The sequence below is a fragment of the Homalodisca vitripennis genome, chromosome 6 (genome assembly GCF_021130785.1).
Source record: "Homalodisca vitripennis isolate AUS2020 chromosome 6, UT_GWSS_2.1, whole genome shotgun sequence".
Taxonomy (NCBI): domain Eukaryota; kingdom Metazoa; phylum Arthropoda; class Insecta; order Hemiptera; family Cicadellidae; genus Homalodisca; species Homalodisca vitripennis.
The window spans coordinates 35,495,536-35,510,872 of NC_060212.1; the positions used below are offsets into that span (position 1 = coordinate 35,495,536).

Sequence of the window (15,337 nt, forward strand, 5' to 3'; positions counted from 1 at the left end):
TTTTTCTGTAAAAAACCAATATACATTTAAGACCTTTTTTTTAATTTGCTGCCAAGCATAATGCTAATAAAATTAATAGAAAATGATAAATTCTTTACTAATAAACTTAAAAGCTACCTGGCTGACCTGCCATTGTACTCCTTTTCTGAATTTTATAAAATTCACAATAGTTTTTAATATAGTTAAAATTATATCGTATTGTATTTAGTTAGAATTACTAATGTAAAAATTATTTAGAAAACTGAACCATTTACTTTCTCAATCATGTGACGCCATTCATATACACTTTGTGTAACAATCGAATAAAGATTTTTCTGATTGTGATAACCACAGACATCCACAAATTAAGTTTTCTTTTGAGATGAATACAAACTATTTAAGTGCTAAATACTGTACTTAAACAAGTAATCAGCTATAATTAAAAATGAAAATTGCTTTAAAACATTTAAAAGATATCTCAAAGATTATTCCGTATCAAATCCAATGCATAATTTTACAAATTTTATTGAGATATAGGAAATGTTAAGGTATTAGATGAGTATTATGATATTATAGATGTAACAGATACATTTTCAGTATTAATAGGTATAAAAATGTTTGTAGTTAAAAACTTAAAGAAAATAAATATGTCATTTACTAACAAAATAAATGTCACAATTAAAACTGGTTAATTCCTCATGGCTGATGCTTAAAAAACACACATGTACAGATGGATATATAATTAGTTATTTAATAAACTTACATACAGATAGACAGACATATTCTTAACTTTACACATGTACTGACAAGCAGACATTCAACTATGCTTTTTCTTACACATGTATGGATAGTTTGATATATTCAAACATACCCCTTATTTTACACACATAGGCCTACAGATGGACGAACATTTTACAACATACCCCTAACTTTACACATGTACTGATAAACATATTTTACACACATACGGATGGATGAACATATTTAAATATACCCACTTTACACATGTACATACAAATAGACAAATTCAATTATGCCTCTTTATACACATGTATGATCAGATCGGTATATTAACACATACCCCTTATTTTACACACATACAGATGAACTATCAGACATGATCATACAAACCTCTATTTCAATCATGTACGTATGGACGTATTATTATATAGACTCCCTTTATTACACATATATACTGAGGGTAGAGGTATTATAATTTTTCACCCTAGTATGGACAGACAGACGTATAGTATTTATGTAAATCTTATTTTGTACATCTCAAAATTGAAAATTATTATTCTGAAAATAAACTATAATTTTATGAAGACCATAACAAAACATTTTTTTTAACAATTCATTTTATGTACAACCTAATTTATAAAATAAATTTTCAGTTAAATAACAACAAAACCAAAAAGTACAATAGTTTTATTTTTCCTTAACATGTTTTATAAAAATCATAAACAATATATTATTACTACATTTTTTTTACCCTACAACAACATATAATGTAACAAAGTATTACATTGCCAATCCAATTGCAATGAAGCCGAACTTTAAATTTAGCCACAAACAAAGGGACAACTATTTCTATAAATACTAAGATTTGTTCCAATCTAGTTCATGGTAATACTTGTTGGCACCTCAGTACTCTGGCACTCTGGCAACTGCTATTGAAGTCCGTTATCTAATAGACTTTCTAATAGCTTTTTGTTCCAAAGTTACCGGTGCAACACTGACCAATATTTTTGTTCAAACACCGTGACTGGTTTATTTTACAGTACTCCAATTGGCAAAGTTCCACTTACTCATTACTGAGCTTGTAATATTGAACCATATGATGTACAGGGTGTGGTGCAAGAGGTTGGCACTAAAAACCAGGACTGTTAGTTCCTATAAATTTATAAACTTATTTTCTTCGGTACCTGTCAATGTTTCAAATGAACAATTCATAAAAGGCTGAGTTTAAGGGAATATTTTAGTTTTATGGCTATCATCGTGTTAGGACCTTGTTATAATAAAAAGATTGAACAATTATTTATTTGACCGTCGTGGCCGTTTTAAAATTTGAATTTCAATTAATTGAATTACAATACTTTGGTTAGTTGAAATCATTTAGATATTACCTGTGAGAAAATATACTTTTAGATATTCAATAAACATAAATGCTGTTTAAATTCAACTTACATTTATTGCCCGTAGTAAATAGCTTGTAAGCTAATTTAAAGGTGTAATTGAAGTATTAAAAAAAGGGTAATAAAACAACTCTAGTACGTTCTGTAATACCACACATAAAACCAGTCACACACAACACATCCAATTAACATTAAGTTTTTTTTCAGTATTTGAGTAATATTGATTTCAATCCTTAGTTTTGGTATCTAATAAAGTAATATCCAATAATGTACACATTTTCTGTTATTTTATAAAGGTTTTTGCACACAGCCCAAAAAAAATAAAGATTGAAAAATAACAGTGAAAATATATTTTTCACACAAACACAGATCCTATAAAGTTTGCTGTATAACCAGCTATACAGACACAACAATGGGTTTTACTTTATAAAATTAATATAAAACATATAAACTTTTAAACATTACATCCTTACTTTTAGTAGTAGAATTGTGGAAGGTGTTCAGTTTAAATGTATGGTCTATTAATTCCTATGCATCTAAATACTCTTATGATTTTCTTTATTCTTCTAGAATATTTAACGATGAAGTAAAACATTTTTTTAAATCTTTCAAATAACCAATAAGGCTGAAAAAACTAAAAAGCATTTTGGTGTGTACTTACTTGATACTGACTTCATCCTCCTCTAAAATAAAAAAAGTATCAAATATTTTAATTGGTGGAGAACTTTAGTAATTCTGTTTATTTTCATGTCAGTTTTGATGACATTTTGTACTAAAGATTTTTGTCTGCCTTTATGAAAATTAAGAAAACATTTAGTAATTTATTTAAAGTCATGAAAATGCATTGATACCTTCTAATTAGGACTGTTCTAGACTACTACTCTACTGTTACTGAATGAATTATAAAACACAGGACTAATTTTTGAATTGCAAGAAAAATTGCAATGATCTAGAATGGCTTAAATAGGTAAAACATACTCAATTGAATCAGACAACTTTGAATTGGAGAACTTTGTTTGGTTTGATTGTTTGCAGAGGGTTATTTGAAAGGACACAATTGAAGGGTTGAGTGGAAGAAGGGGGCAAGTAACATTTTTTTCGAAATTGAGTTAAAATGTATGGATGAAGGGAGTAAGTGATCCTGTATTTGGTACACTGGGTCCCATTGTCCTAACTGCAGTAACAGCTGAGATATTATTTTGAATTCAGGGGGTAAGTGCAGAAACTGAACTCAAAGTTTGTGGATGAAGGAGGGTAAGTGCTTCACATGCCCCCTTTTTCCACTTAAAATTGCACTTACCCCCTTCATCCACTTACTCTTTGCGCACTTGCCCCTTTTTTCCATTACTCTATGCGCACTTACCCCTTTTATCCCAGTACTCTATACGTACTTGCCTCCTTTATCCACTAAGAACAGATGATTATTGTTGGTTTGTCATCATCTGTGGTTGAATGTTAGATGTGAAATGTAAACACCAATTTTTGTAAGCAGTGAAGTATTTTAGCTGAAATGTCAGGGAGTACATATTATTATTAAAGAGACAGAAAAAAAACTGACTTTTGCACTTGGACAGAAGATGTTGCGAATCGGGGCAGTAGTAGTGAAGTGGCAAGCTCCTTGCTCACCTTATTCGAACTAGATACAACCTTTATACAACTAGATACAACTATATATATTGTGACCACTTAATTATATGGTCGGATTCTTGCACAGGACAAAATAAAAACTTCTTACTGATCCTACTTTATCAGTACATGGTGGCCAAAAAAATGTTCAAAATATAATCATTACATTTCCGGAAGTTGGCCATAGCTATCTGGATTCAGACCGTGATTTTGGTCGCATCGAAGAAGAATTCAGAAAATGTATATGTGCCAAATCAGTACCGAGAAATCATATCTAAATCAGCCCAGAAAAACTTTGTTGTAGACATGTCATCTCATTTTAGAGATTTTGAAGGATTTTCTGACAAAACTGGGCCTAAAACAAGGTAAAAAAGGATCTTCTGGAAGAGAATGTCAGATTCCGTGACGGAATAAAGTGGATAAGGGTTGACGAATTCGGTTGTTACTTATACAAAGAGACCTATGATGAAAACACAACATTTAAAAAGGGTGTCCCTGATAAAGCAGGAAAGAAAAGGCACAAAAGCTAATAATAAGAAGGGGAATGATCATCGAATATTATCTGAAAATGTTTATAAGATTGTTTACATTGAAAGCAAGGGAAAAACGGTATGGGACTGTAACCAAAGAGAAATTCAACAATTTGAAAACACAACTTAAATATGTTAAAGGAGAATATAAGTGGTTTTATCAGAGAGTAATCGAAGAAAGAACAAGAAAACAGGTACCGGGAGAAAGAATCATAAGAAAATGAGGAGGGGCAGATAAACAAAGAGTGACCAGTGAAAAGAAACAGAGTAAAGAAAAGTGACAAAGAGTTTTACATTGAACCAATGAGAAAAACTGATTAATTAATAAAATAGACTAATATCTCTTAACCTATTTCAAGCCTTTAAAATAATAATAAGATTGTAATTTTTTTATAAGTAGACTTTAGTTATTGTTTTTAAAATAGCTTACAAGAGAAGGCATAAATACTTAGATGTTGTATTTAACAACAGTATTTTTTACTGTGTAATATTTATCGCTGAGGAAAGACGACTTAAAAAATACACTGTTCTCTTTTTAACTTCTTTCAAGCATTAAACAATAATAGTATTGTGCCTTTTTGAATGAGACTACTAGGTTTTAGTTATTTTAGTTTACCGTTTTATACCAAAAGAAAGACTTAGATATTACCTTTTGATAAGAGTTAGCCTATTAGTTACAGTTTAAAGTTTATCATTGAGATAAGGGTGTTTCTCCATTTAAGTTCATTTTAAGATTTTAAATAATAATGATATTGAGCCTTTTTGTATTTTAAAACTAGATTTTAGTTACAGTTTTTATAACCAACACGAAAAGACTGATAAGTTACCTTTTCATAAGAGTATTTACAATGTGTTAAGAGTTTGTTGTTGTGCAACAATCTCATCTAAAGGTATTCCATAAGGTAACATTTCAAATAAAGTTCTGTCTTTTACATAATATATCTTAGTATTATTTTTACAGTACTTAACCCCTTATTCCATTCCCAAGTACCCCATTTTTAAGTGGAAAAAGGGGGTAAGTGATAGAAAAGTTGAAAATTTAGTAGGAAGGAGTATTTGAATTTTTACCAGGAGTTGCCACAAAAAAATTTATGTATCTTTCCCTCCCAATGCCATTTTTCAGAGCTGAATTAAATAAAAAAATACAAAAGGTATAACTTAAAAACTTTAGGTCCATTTTTTCTCAAAAGTGGCAAAATGTGACTTACCCCTTTCTTCCACTCAACCCTTCAATTGTAACTGTTAAGTAAACTATTAAATTCTAGAGATTAATTTATGATGTTTCTAAAATCAAATATTAATTAAAAAATAATACAAATGATGATAACAAGTGTCCATAACAATCGTTTTAATTTTAATAGGAGATAAATATTGAACTAAACAGTTCACAAAGTGTTAAATCAAATTTCAAAATAATACAACTATTAAATCCAACGTAATAGTATTCAGTGCAGATGTACGTAATTAAATGACAATGGGAAAAACTGAGAATTGAAATTAATTTATTACAAATAAGTTCATATTATAAAAAAAGCTGTTCAAATTAGTTATTTATTAATTTGTTGTAGTAAATTTAAGCAGCAAAACTCTACAACTGGTTAAAAAACTAAAATGGCGTGTATTAAAATTATTCAATCATTGTACACCACTGCCTTGATAATTCTTATTTATAGAGAATGCTGTGTTTACTGTACCTCTAGATTCTCCATTGTGTTGAATGCAGTAAACATAACCATAAAACCGCTACCTAACATGACCATATTCTGAATTTCGCGTCGATTCGATTCAGCGGTGACTTGTTTGCTTGAAGCGATCACTTTTACATTATTTGACGGCATTTTGGCACACAGACAGACGACCACTAGACACAACAGAACAAAGAGCCGTGAAGACGACCCGACGCGAGCGAGTTAACGTATAGGTCAGGAGACCGAGCGTTACTGTTGTTTCACAGCTGGCCGCTTATAACCTTGTTTTGGTTCAACATTATTTGGAGTGGGAGCAGCACGAGCACATGCTTCCCTACGATGCCTTGCTTCGTCGTCTTGGCTACCACAAAAAATCAAAATGGAGTCATGCATACCACAGTTTGACCTACTCGATCGATCACTTGGAAATTATTAGAAGGGACGATTGACAACCTCAAGAATTGTTTAAATTTCCTAGAAAATAATTTCTTGGAATGATTTTATGGCCTCCATCTTGTACAAATCAAATTGAAAAATGAGAGGGAGTTGAGATTGAAATTATTATATAATTTGCTATTATTACTTTCTTGGATCCCTCAGTTATTATTTTTGCCAATGGTGACAACACAATGAACTCTGCTGTCTAAAGTTCAGCCACCTTTCTCTCCAATAAAGACAGTTATGCAATGTATTTTTCTAAGAACATACATTTAAAGATCAATTTAAATCAAATTAAAATTGATTTAAAATGTAATATCAGTATTTAACATTTCGTTAGTGATTATAAAAAAATGTACACTTTCCAAAAGTCAAGTTGGATGCTTAAACGTTGAAAATCGAATTTCATAAATGTAAAAAAATTATCATCATTGAGGCACATACGCAAGGAAAGGAACGGCACAGTGGTAACTCGATCTCCAGGGTAACATAATTCCTCCCCTAAGACTCACTTATCGTGGCTGCGTTTCGTACCTGTATTTAAGGATTATAACAATACCAATTCTAAAATTATATTCCTTCTGTAATGACTTGTAATACAGGCCATTAGATCTATAATAACTGTCTTAGGTAAACTATTGACTGCAATTCAATATGCTTAGAGTACCATTTAAAATCTGATAAAAACAAATAATGTGAGTGATTTAAAATAGTGATAACATTTTATAAAACCATTAAAAATGGCAAACATTGTGTATAGAATGAAATATCCCTACATTAAAGAGGCAGAGTTACGGCTGTCAAGTCCTCTCTACCAGTCAACCTACCAGTCGTGTAGGCCTACAGACAATTAAAAATAATTGAATACAAAATACCATTTTAATACATCATACCAAAGAAAAAATACGATTAAATATATAACTGAGGAGATACCGATCCCCTTAATAAAGAATTTGATTGAAATCCAATGATAAAAATGCAATTAAAACTAGAGGGAAACCAAACAATGAACCCACCTCTAGACTACAACTTTCGTTTTAGGTTAGGAAGTGGCAAAACAATCACTAATATGTCAGATAAGCAGGGCGTAGAGTTTGTATGCAATATTTGAGTACGTTACTATTTATGTCAACACAGCAAAAATTCGCTTACTTCCTGTAAATTATTCTACATTATACAAGTAAAATTTATTTGATTAGTTCATAATATTTAATTTAACAAATGTCAAATCAATAATCATATTTATTGGATTGAAAAGTAATTAACAAATTGTTGTTTTCTCTTACATGAGAATATTTTATTTCACGTTATTTCTACAGAAACTGAAACTTGAACAAAATAAACGCCATTGCAATTTTTAAAATTGGTACTTTTAACATTCTTTGTGATTAGTTTAGTTTCTAAAGCAGCCATTTTAAACATCATCAAGCACAAAACGGATTTGCACTAAAGCTCAATGAAAAGTCCATTGAGAGTGGCTGAAGGTCTGCTTGATAGTTTGACCTCTTTAGAATTCTCGTCACTAGATAAGATACAGCAGACATAATAAAGAGGAGTAATCTGCTTCAAGTTGAGTGGCTTTCTAGAGGGTCACTAGCTGATGTCATTGGGCCTCCCCACCACCAACTCTTTCCGAGAAACCAAGTGATTCTGTGATCCTTAGAACTGAAATCATCCTTCTGATCAATACTTCCTTATTGTATTTATCAGTACCAGTAATCCTGTTAGCCATTTTTCACAAACATTTTTATAGCTTTGTTTCCTTGAATTTCTTACCTCTCCTTCATACACACAATACTCAGAATAATTTTTGTAGTGGGATGCTAGTGTTGGGGGAGGGAAGAGAGGGAAATATTCCTGGAAAGAAAGGGCATTTTTTAAATACGTTTTTGACTGAAAAATGAACATGTTCAAACAACCTGCTTTTATGATTGTAACTAATTTTTATCATTTTTGTAGCAAACCATAATTTTTCTAAATCAATATCTCTAAAATTTAATATTAAGCAGCAAAGACTGAGTTTTAATCTAGAGTAAAATGAATTTATACCATCATATACAAGTACCGGTATATCGTATGGATGGTTTGATTTTATTAAATCCAGCTTAGAAGTCTAATTTATTAATATCTCCATTCAATCTCTTCATTGTTTAACACTCGTTTATTATTTAAAAAAATCTTTAACCTGATAAATCATTATTATTACTTCGGGTTATAGGGTAAAATTATTAATAATTTTGTATTTTAAATATAAATCTGCAATATTTGGTGAAGTATATTAATGTTAACCCAACATTTGTTCTTGAAAAGTGGAAAAATCCACTTATTTGATTTTAATTTTTATTCTTGTATTTTATGAGTTAGGTAATATGTATGTTTCAGTCAATATTTCAGATCTCAATACATATTTTATTGACTGGCACCCTGTTTTGAAGCTTCGGGCAGAGTTTTTAATTTTTTATCCTGTACAATTAATTATTGGAGAGAACACAAAAGTGTTATACATCAAATTACTCTTTAGAATATGTTGTACAATATAAACATAATTATAATTTGACTTGCCTAAAATAATAATGGTGGATGTTTGATGGTCAGAACTCAAAACTTTTTTTTTCAAAAAACACTTTTTTATATTAAGCCATTAAAAAAAAAACTCAAAATTAATTTTATTAAAAAATCTAAAATATGCATAATGTTCACTTACTTATGCACAAAAAAGAAAATACATAGTTATAAACACTTTTATTTACAAATGAAATTACAATTGAAAAAAACAAGACTATATACAAGCACTAACAGTTGCCGAGTCGCGTCACGCGGAAGTAGTCGGGAGCTTTTAGCGGCCAGTAAAATCACAAATATTCATATATATATATATATATATATATATATATATATATATATATATAAAAGTGAATACATTATTAGAAGGATTGGGATCTTGTGATTAAAGTGATACAACTTTTATGCGATTCGAGCGGTAATTATCGGAATTATGACGTAATTAGTAGACGATGTTTAATGAGTCGTATATTACGACTCTGCCAGTTCACGGCGGGAAAAAATGAGTCGTAATTTACGACGTTGCCAGCCGGAGGGTTAAGAGCCTGGTGTAGAGGGGTGGCTACCTTGATTTTAGCCGCATAAGACCAACGTTAAAAACTTTTACACGCTTAATTTTAGTTGTAAAATTATGACAAATGTTTCATTTTAAAAATATGATAAATACACATATAAATACTTTTTATTTATTTTTGTAGATTTATTTGTTACTCCGAAAAAAGAGAGGAAAAAGGATTGAGTGTGGAAGTCCTCATACAAACATATATATTTATACCATGTGCCACATTAGAAAACCCCAGCAGCACACACAGCTACTCTTCCTTGTAACTGTAAAGTAAAGTATTCTTTATGGACATCCACCTGGTAACTGCTTGATCCAACTCTTGCGTTCAATGAAGAACTCTGACCAGTCCAAGCTAGTCCAATTGGCAACTGGAATCTTTTCTAACATCTTTCCATTTTTATTTCTTTCTACTCTCATATATTGGGTCAACTGCTACCGATAACTTCTAGTATTCATTGCTGACTGTTTTATTTTGTATTTTCCCAATTTATGTAGAAGTGAAACAGCATATGTCTTGGGCTGAATGGTTAAAGCCCAATGGCCTGAATGGTCTTGACCTTATATATGGGGACTCAGGATACCAGGTATTTTTCAGTTTCAGAAAATACTTTTCTTGCATTAAGCTGTGCTCTGTTGTTGTTGAATTTAGATCCCTAGTTGCTCATGGGATTCTTATGGCTAGCAACAACACAAACTCTGATGAGCCCTTTCTTAAAACACCAACCATGGCTGAGCGTGTCATCGTCTAATCCTATGAGTGTGGAGTAGGAAGATGATCTTCTGAGTTTCTCTACTAGTCTGGAGGATACAACCAACTCCACTATTAGCTCATTGACTGAAGGAGTTGATCTAGTTATTTGTTATATATAAATACTATTCAGCACCTCAAGGCTTCAACAAACCAAGTAAAACAAAAACAAACATTTACCTGATGTAACTCAGAACGATATTAAAGAAGCTGTTGAAGTAAGAGCTTGGGATCTTGAACCAAGAATGATTGTCCCAGCATTGCCTAACTTTACACTAAGGGGCAGCCCTCAATTCTGGAGTTACAGAAATATAGCTGCTGGTAGTAGGTCCATTCTCAGACTATTCTTTCGGACAATTTCACTAGGGTCCTAACCAGCCCCGCCACACTTGTAGCATAACTTGTGACATATTATGATGGGGCATGTCCATCCAATAGATTTGACTGAGCATTACTCAAGCCTGTCACTCAATAGGCTGGCTCAATTTCTCTTTTGTCTAGGGGGTTGTAAACATTTCTTTCATGTATGACTGTCAAACTGTGTGTCTATATGAAGGACATCTCAATGATTATAAGCTGAGCCTTAGTGAAGTCTATCACTCAAGGGACTGAAAATATTTCATTTCTATCAGTCTGTCTGTCTATCTGTCTCTCTGACTACATGATATCTAAAAAATGAACTGAAGTTTGTAGATTTGAAAGTTTGCATAAACATTCCTTTCTATATAAGCGACATAAGAGTTTGATGATGGTGCATGACACTCCATGGGATTTGGCTGAGTGTTAGCGAACATTTTTAGATTGACCTTATGGGTAACTATGATGATAACAAGAAAATCATATCACATTTCAACATGTGACCTAAAAAATCATGTAGCCCAATAACTCAAAACACATACAAGCACTTAGTGACTTGGTGTTAGTTTAAAATTTTATTATTTAAACACTGCTATAAAAATAAACTTAATGACTTGAAATGTGAATGTATCATGTGGTAAGATAACTTGAGAAAGACTTCATCTGCAGACTTTAAACTTTGCATGCTACATAAAAAGAATTACATAATATATTAACTTAACTTTGAACTTATTATGATCGTGCAAGTCCATCCAATAGATTTGGCTGAGCGTTATTGAAGCCTATCACTCAATTTCTCTTTTGTCTTGGGCATTTGAAAAATTTCTTTCATATATGAATGTCAAACTGTGTGTCTATATATGAAGGACATCTCAAGATTAAAATGAGCTATAGTCTGAAATTTTAAATGTAACTTCAGTGAAACCTTATGTGTTGCATAAGGTAATGTTTCATACTCCTACAGTACCTTGTTTGTACTCATGATGTTTAATTGCGTACATGTTGAACTTGACATATTAAGCAGACAAATATCTAAATGATTAGTTAAACAGCTTTAAAATACTATTATTTTTATTTACTGTAATAGAAAAGATTTGTTTCATACCAATTGCATTGTAAAAACTTTATTCTATAAATATATTTTAATGTTTAATTTCTTAAGAATTGAAACAAGTAAATAAAATAGGTTTGCATCAATTAATCGTAACAAACTAGTTTACATTCATTTATCTCAACATCACAATTATATTACAAATTAAATTCAGTCCCCTTATATTGGATGAGGTTATGTCAAAATAAAATATTAACCACCAAGCAATAAATGGAGGGATTAATACGGGAAAAAATGCAGACAAAATTATGGAGGTAGTTTTTCAAACTTATCCTAGAAATATTTATAGATAACCTGTTGATCCACTCCACAATAAATGCTAAATTAATAGACCAACAAAACAATTATATTAAATCAGTACGGTACAAATATCAAATTTGTGACTAAAGAAGATAACTCATACAGATGATAACATAGACTATTATAGGAAACAGATTTTAGTTTCTTGAAAACCAAAAGCTCTTTAGATTACCACAAGCTATAATTAGATCGGTTTGTAAGCCAAGGTTAACCTGTTGAAAAGGCATAGCTTAGGTTAAGTCTGGTTGTGAACAAGAAAATTACAGAGCAACTACTGTAATTGCTTTAGCTGGATTAAGATAAAGCAGATGATCTCCCTAGACTGAAATAGTGTAATATAATTGTTTATCTAAGGCCAGTGCAGGCAGTTGTCTAGACACAGTCACACACACATCAGCTATAACCACTACTATATCACTCAGTTCATTCATGGTTCACTGCTGAGCAAATAGTGGATGTTTGTGCTTGATTGATAAGCTTATCTCTAACTGCCTAGAGGGTCCTTTTTAAAAACGTAAATAACATAATAACTGTTCTATTATGGAGAGTATTACATTGGTACAAGTAGAATAAATATAAAAAAAAACTATAAAGATATTATTTTGTGATATACATAGTTTCAGCATTTTTCCTAAAAAAATTAAATTAAAGTTGGTCATTTGAAATATTGTCACATCTTTCCTTTACATAACAAAACCATCTGGAAGTTATTGATGAAAGTAACAACATAATGTTTATTATAATATATGTATTATACTTCTTGAAAGATTGTTATTTTGTATTTTGTCTGTTTTATCCATAATACAGAAACAGAACATGTGTGTGAAATTTTTATTTTTTTTAATTTGATCATCAAATTACATTATGTACATGACTGGTGACTTGTTAATCAAGGTCTTATAGTAAATTTATAAAACTGTGACTGATATAACAACTAAATGTAAATTATTTATACAATAAAAACATTACAGACAACTCCATTTTTGTTTGTTTTTGTTAGTTCTTTGATAACACTTTTGAGTAATAAAAAAAAAAAAAAATGAATATGTTTAGCGAGTAAGTAATATTTGCATACAATTCATCACTACTATAAAAAAATCTATAAAAGTTGTCATCCAGTAAATTGTTGTCTTTTAAATTTATTTTCACAATGTTTGAGTGCATATTTAATTCACTAAACTTCTTTTATATTGTAAATAAAACTATACATAAATGCAAAGTTATATGTGCTGTCTATTAAGAAATATTTATTAAGAAATAAATTTAAGTTTATCTTCCCACATAATTTTTGAAAACTGTCTTATAGTCAATCCACCTTATAAATTTGTATTTCATATCTATACAGTAGCTATAATGGATATTTGATCCATTACAGCTGTTATTTGAGTATATTATATACAATACCAATATATTTCAATGCTTAAAGTTGGTGGTCGGACTCAAATATATTCTTACACATCTGTATTTCTCGTTAATACTCGTGCAAGGATTGTTATGAGTACTATGAAATATGTTTATTGGAGTATCTCACTTCAATGTCAGTAACATGAGATTGATAATTGTGACCAATGTGCAATAAATTACTGATGCTGTTGACAAGAGGAAGTATATTCTATTCTGTTCAGCTGCAATTCTATTATACCTACACATACAAGTCATTTGATCCTGTACTTGTTGATGTTTAACTTGATGAGTTCAGCCAATTTAAATCTTATAGGATAGTAGGATATGCTTTATTTGTATTATGTTTGTGCAAATAGAAAAGAAGTAATAAAATTAGTCAACATCAACAAGGTATTTTATAACTGCATTATGGAGTACCTAAGGGAATAGTTTTTGGTCCACCGATGTTTGTAATATGTATAATTAAAATTGTACTAAACTCAGTAATTTTTTCATATGCAGACGGTATATGTTATTTATTCTGTTTAGAGCATCAATTGCTTTAAATGATGATTAATAAGTACCGTGGGGAATATCAAGATGTGGCCCCAAAATTTTGAGATTATAATATTTATCTCTATTTCTTACCCAACTATCTCTGGTCTCCCTTTACCCCTATGAATTCCCTCCTCCTGAATATACTCAATTTTGGCTCTGCCCCTGCCCTGTATACTAAACCGTTTCCTATTTTCAATGGGAATTTTTCACACTTCCATCCTAAAAATAACTCCTTAATATTAAGTTATACACACAACAGATAAAATATTCTTTTTGATTACATGTCTTTAAATTGACTTAATTGAGGATACTCCCCAGATTCTACAAGATGAACGTTAGAACTAGGGTTGTTTTTGTTCCCTTTGGACAAAAAGCTAATAAATTGCACTTAGTCCTAAAAGGACCTTTAGAATGCTTCCAGAGTGACAGGATATTCTGGATGGGTAAGGTTGGGAGTAGGGGCCATCTCCTGTCAAGATCCATGAGGAAAGATTTTGGGTATTAATCTCAGGCATGTCTCCTTGGAAGAAGAGGAAGCCAGTTCTGTAGCAGCCTTTCCAGCCAAAGCAGGCAAAGGCGGCATGCCCTTATGTCTAGGCTAGCAACAGCTCTTACACTTAAGGAGCCCCACCAACTCCAACTGTCATTTCCAATAGTAGACTAGTCCTAATGATTCACCCATGCAGCCCGTTATCTCGACATATGTAGTTAGCGATACGCTACTCCTAGACTTCCTTAGGGGTTGCCCAGATTTAAGCGTTACAACAGTTGTTTTACCCAGTGAAGGTTCAACTGTAAGGTAAAAAAACAGCCAGAAGTGAACTCTCCTGGATATAGAACTAATACATGAAATGTAACAAAAACCTGACTCACCTCAATGTTTTCCATCGCGTTGTACGTTATGAACATCACCATAAAAATGAAGCCCATCCAAGCCATGTTCAACATTTCACGGAAGTCCGATTTAGCTATATCATCATCAACCTTTGATTTGGACATTTTTAGTAGTAAAACCTAACTTATATGCAATCACATTCAGGAAATAGTAGTAGATTAGTAGGTAAAATACTTTTATTAATGACTGACTGTTGATGTTTACAAAATCTATTAACTCTATGTTTGATCTTAAGTGCGATCTCATCTGTATGACTGCTGTTATACTGATTAAATTAATCTACTGTAATACTCTCATTATAAATAAATAATATTAATGGAATGCAATAATTGGCTTTAATCAATATTGTGTCAGTGCATATTTGGATTTGAGGTAGACCAATATTTCCATTCCACTACATGAGGAAGGAAAACTATGATTTGCAAGGTAAATATGCCATTACCATAATTAATATTTTGGAAT

The 15,337-nt window shown here is 31.1% G+C and overlaps 1 protein-coding gene across 2 annotated transcripts in view; it reads right to left on the reverse strand.

Annotated features, from left to right (window-relative positions):
- Window positions 1-15,073, reverse strand: part of LOC124364270 (UNC93-like protein MFSD11) — a 65,549-nt gene extending 50,476 nt beyond the window's left edge. The window contains exon 1 of one of the 2 annotated variants that reach the window (XM_046819616.1): window positions 14,854-15,073. In XM_046819616.1, the coding sequence (XP_046675572.1) occupies window positions 14,854-14,979 (126 nt within the window). In that variant the 5' untranslated portion in view covers window positions 14,980-15,073. Of the gene's footprint in view, window positions 1-5,964; window positions 6,234-14,853 lie in introns of those variants that run through there. The other variant, XM_046819614.1, reaches the window with a different exon arrangement.
- Between the last annotated feature and the right edge of the window lie 264 nt (window positions 15,074-15,337).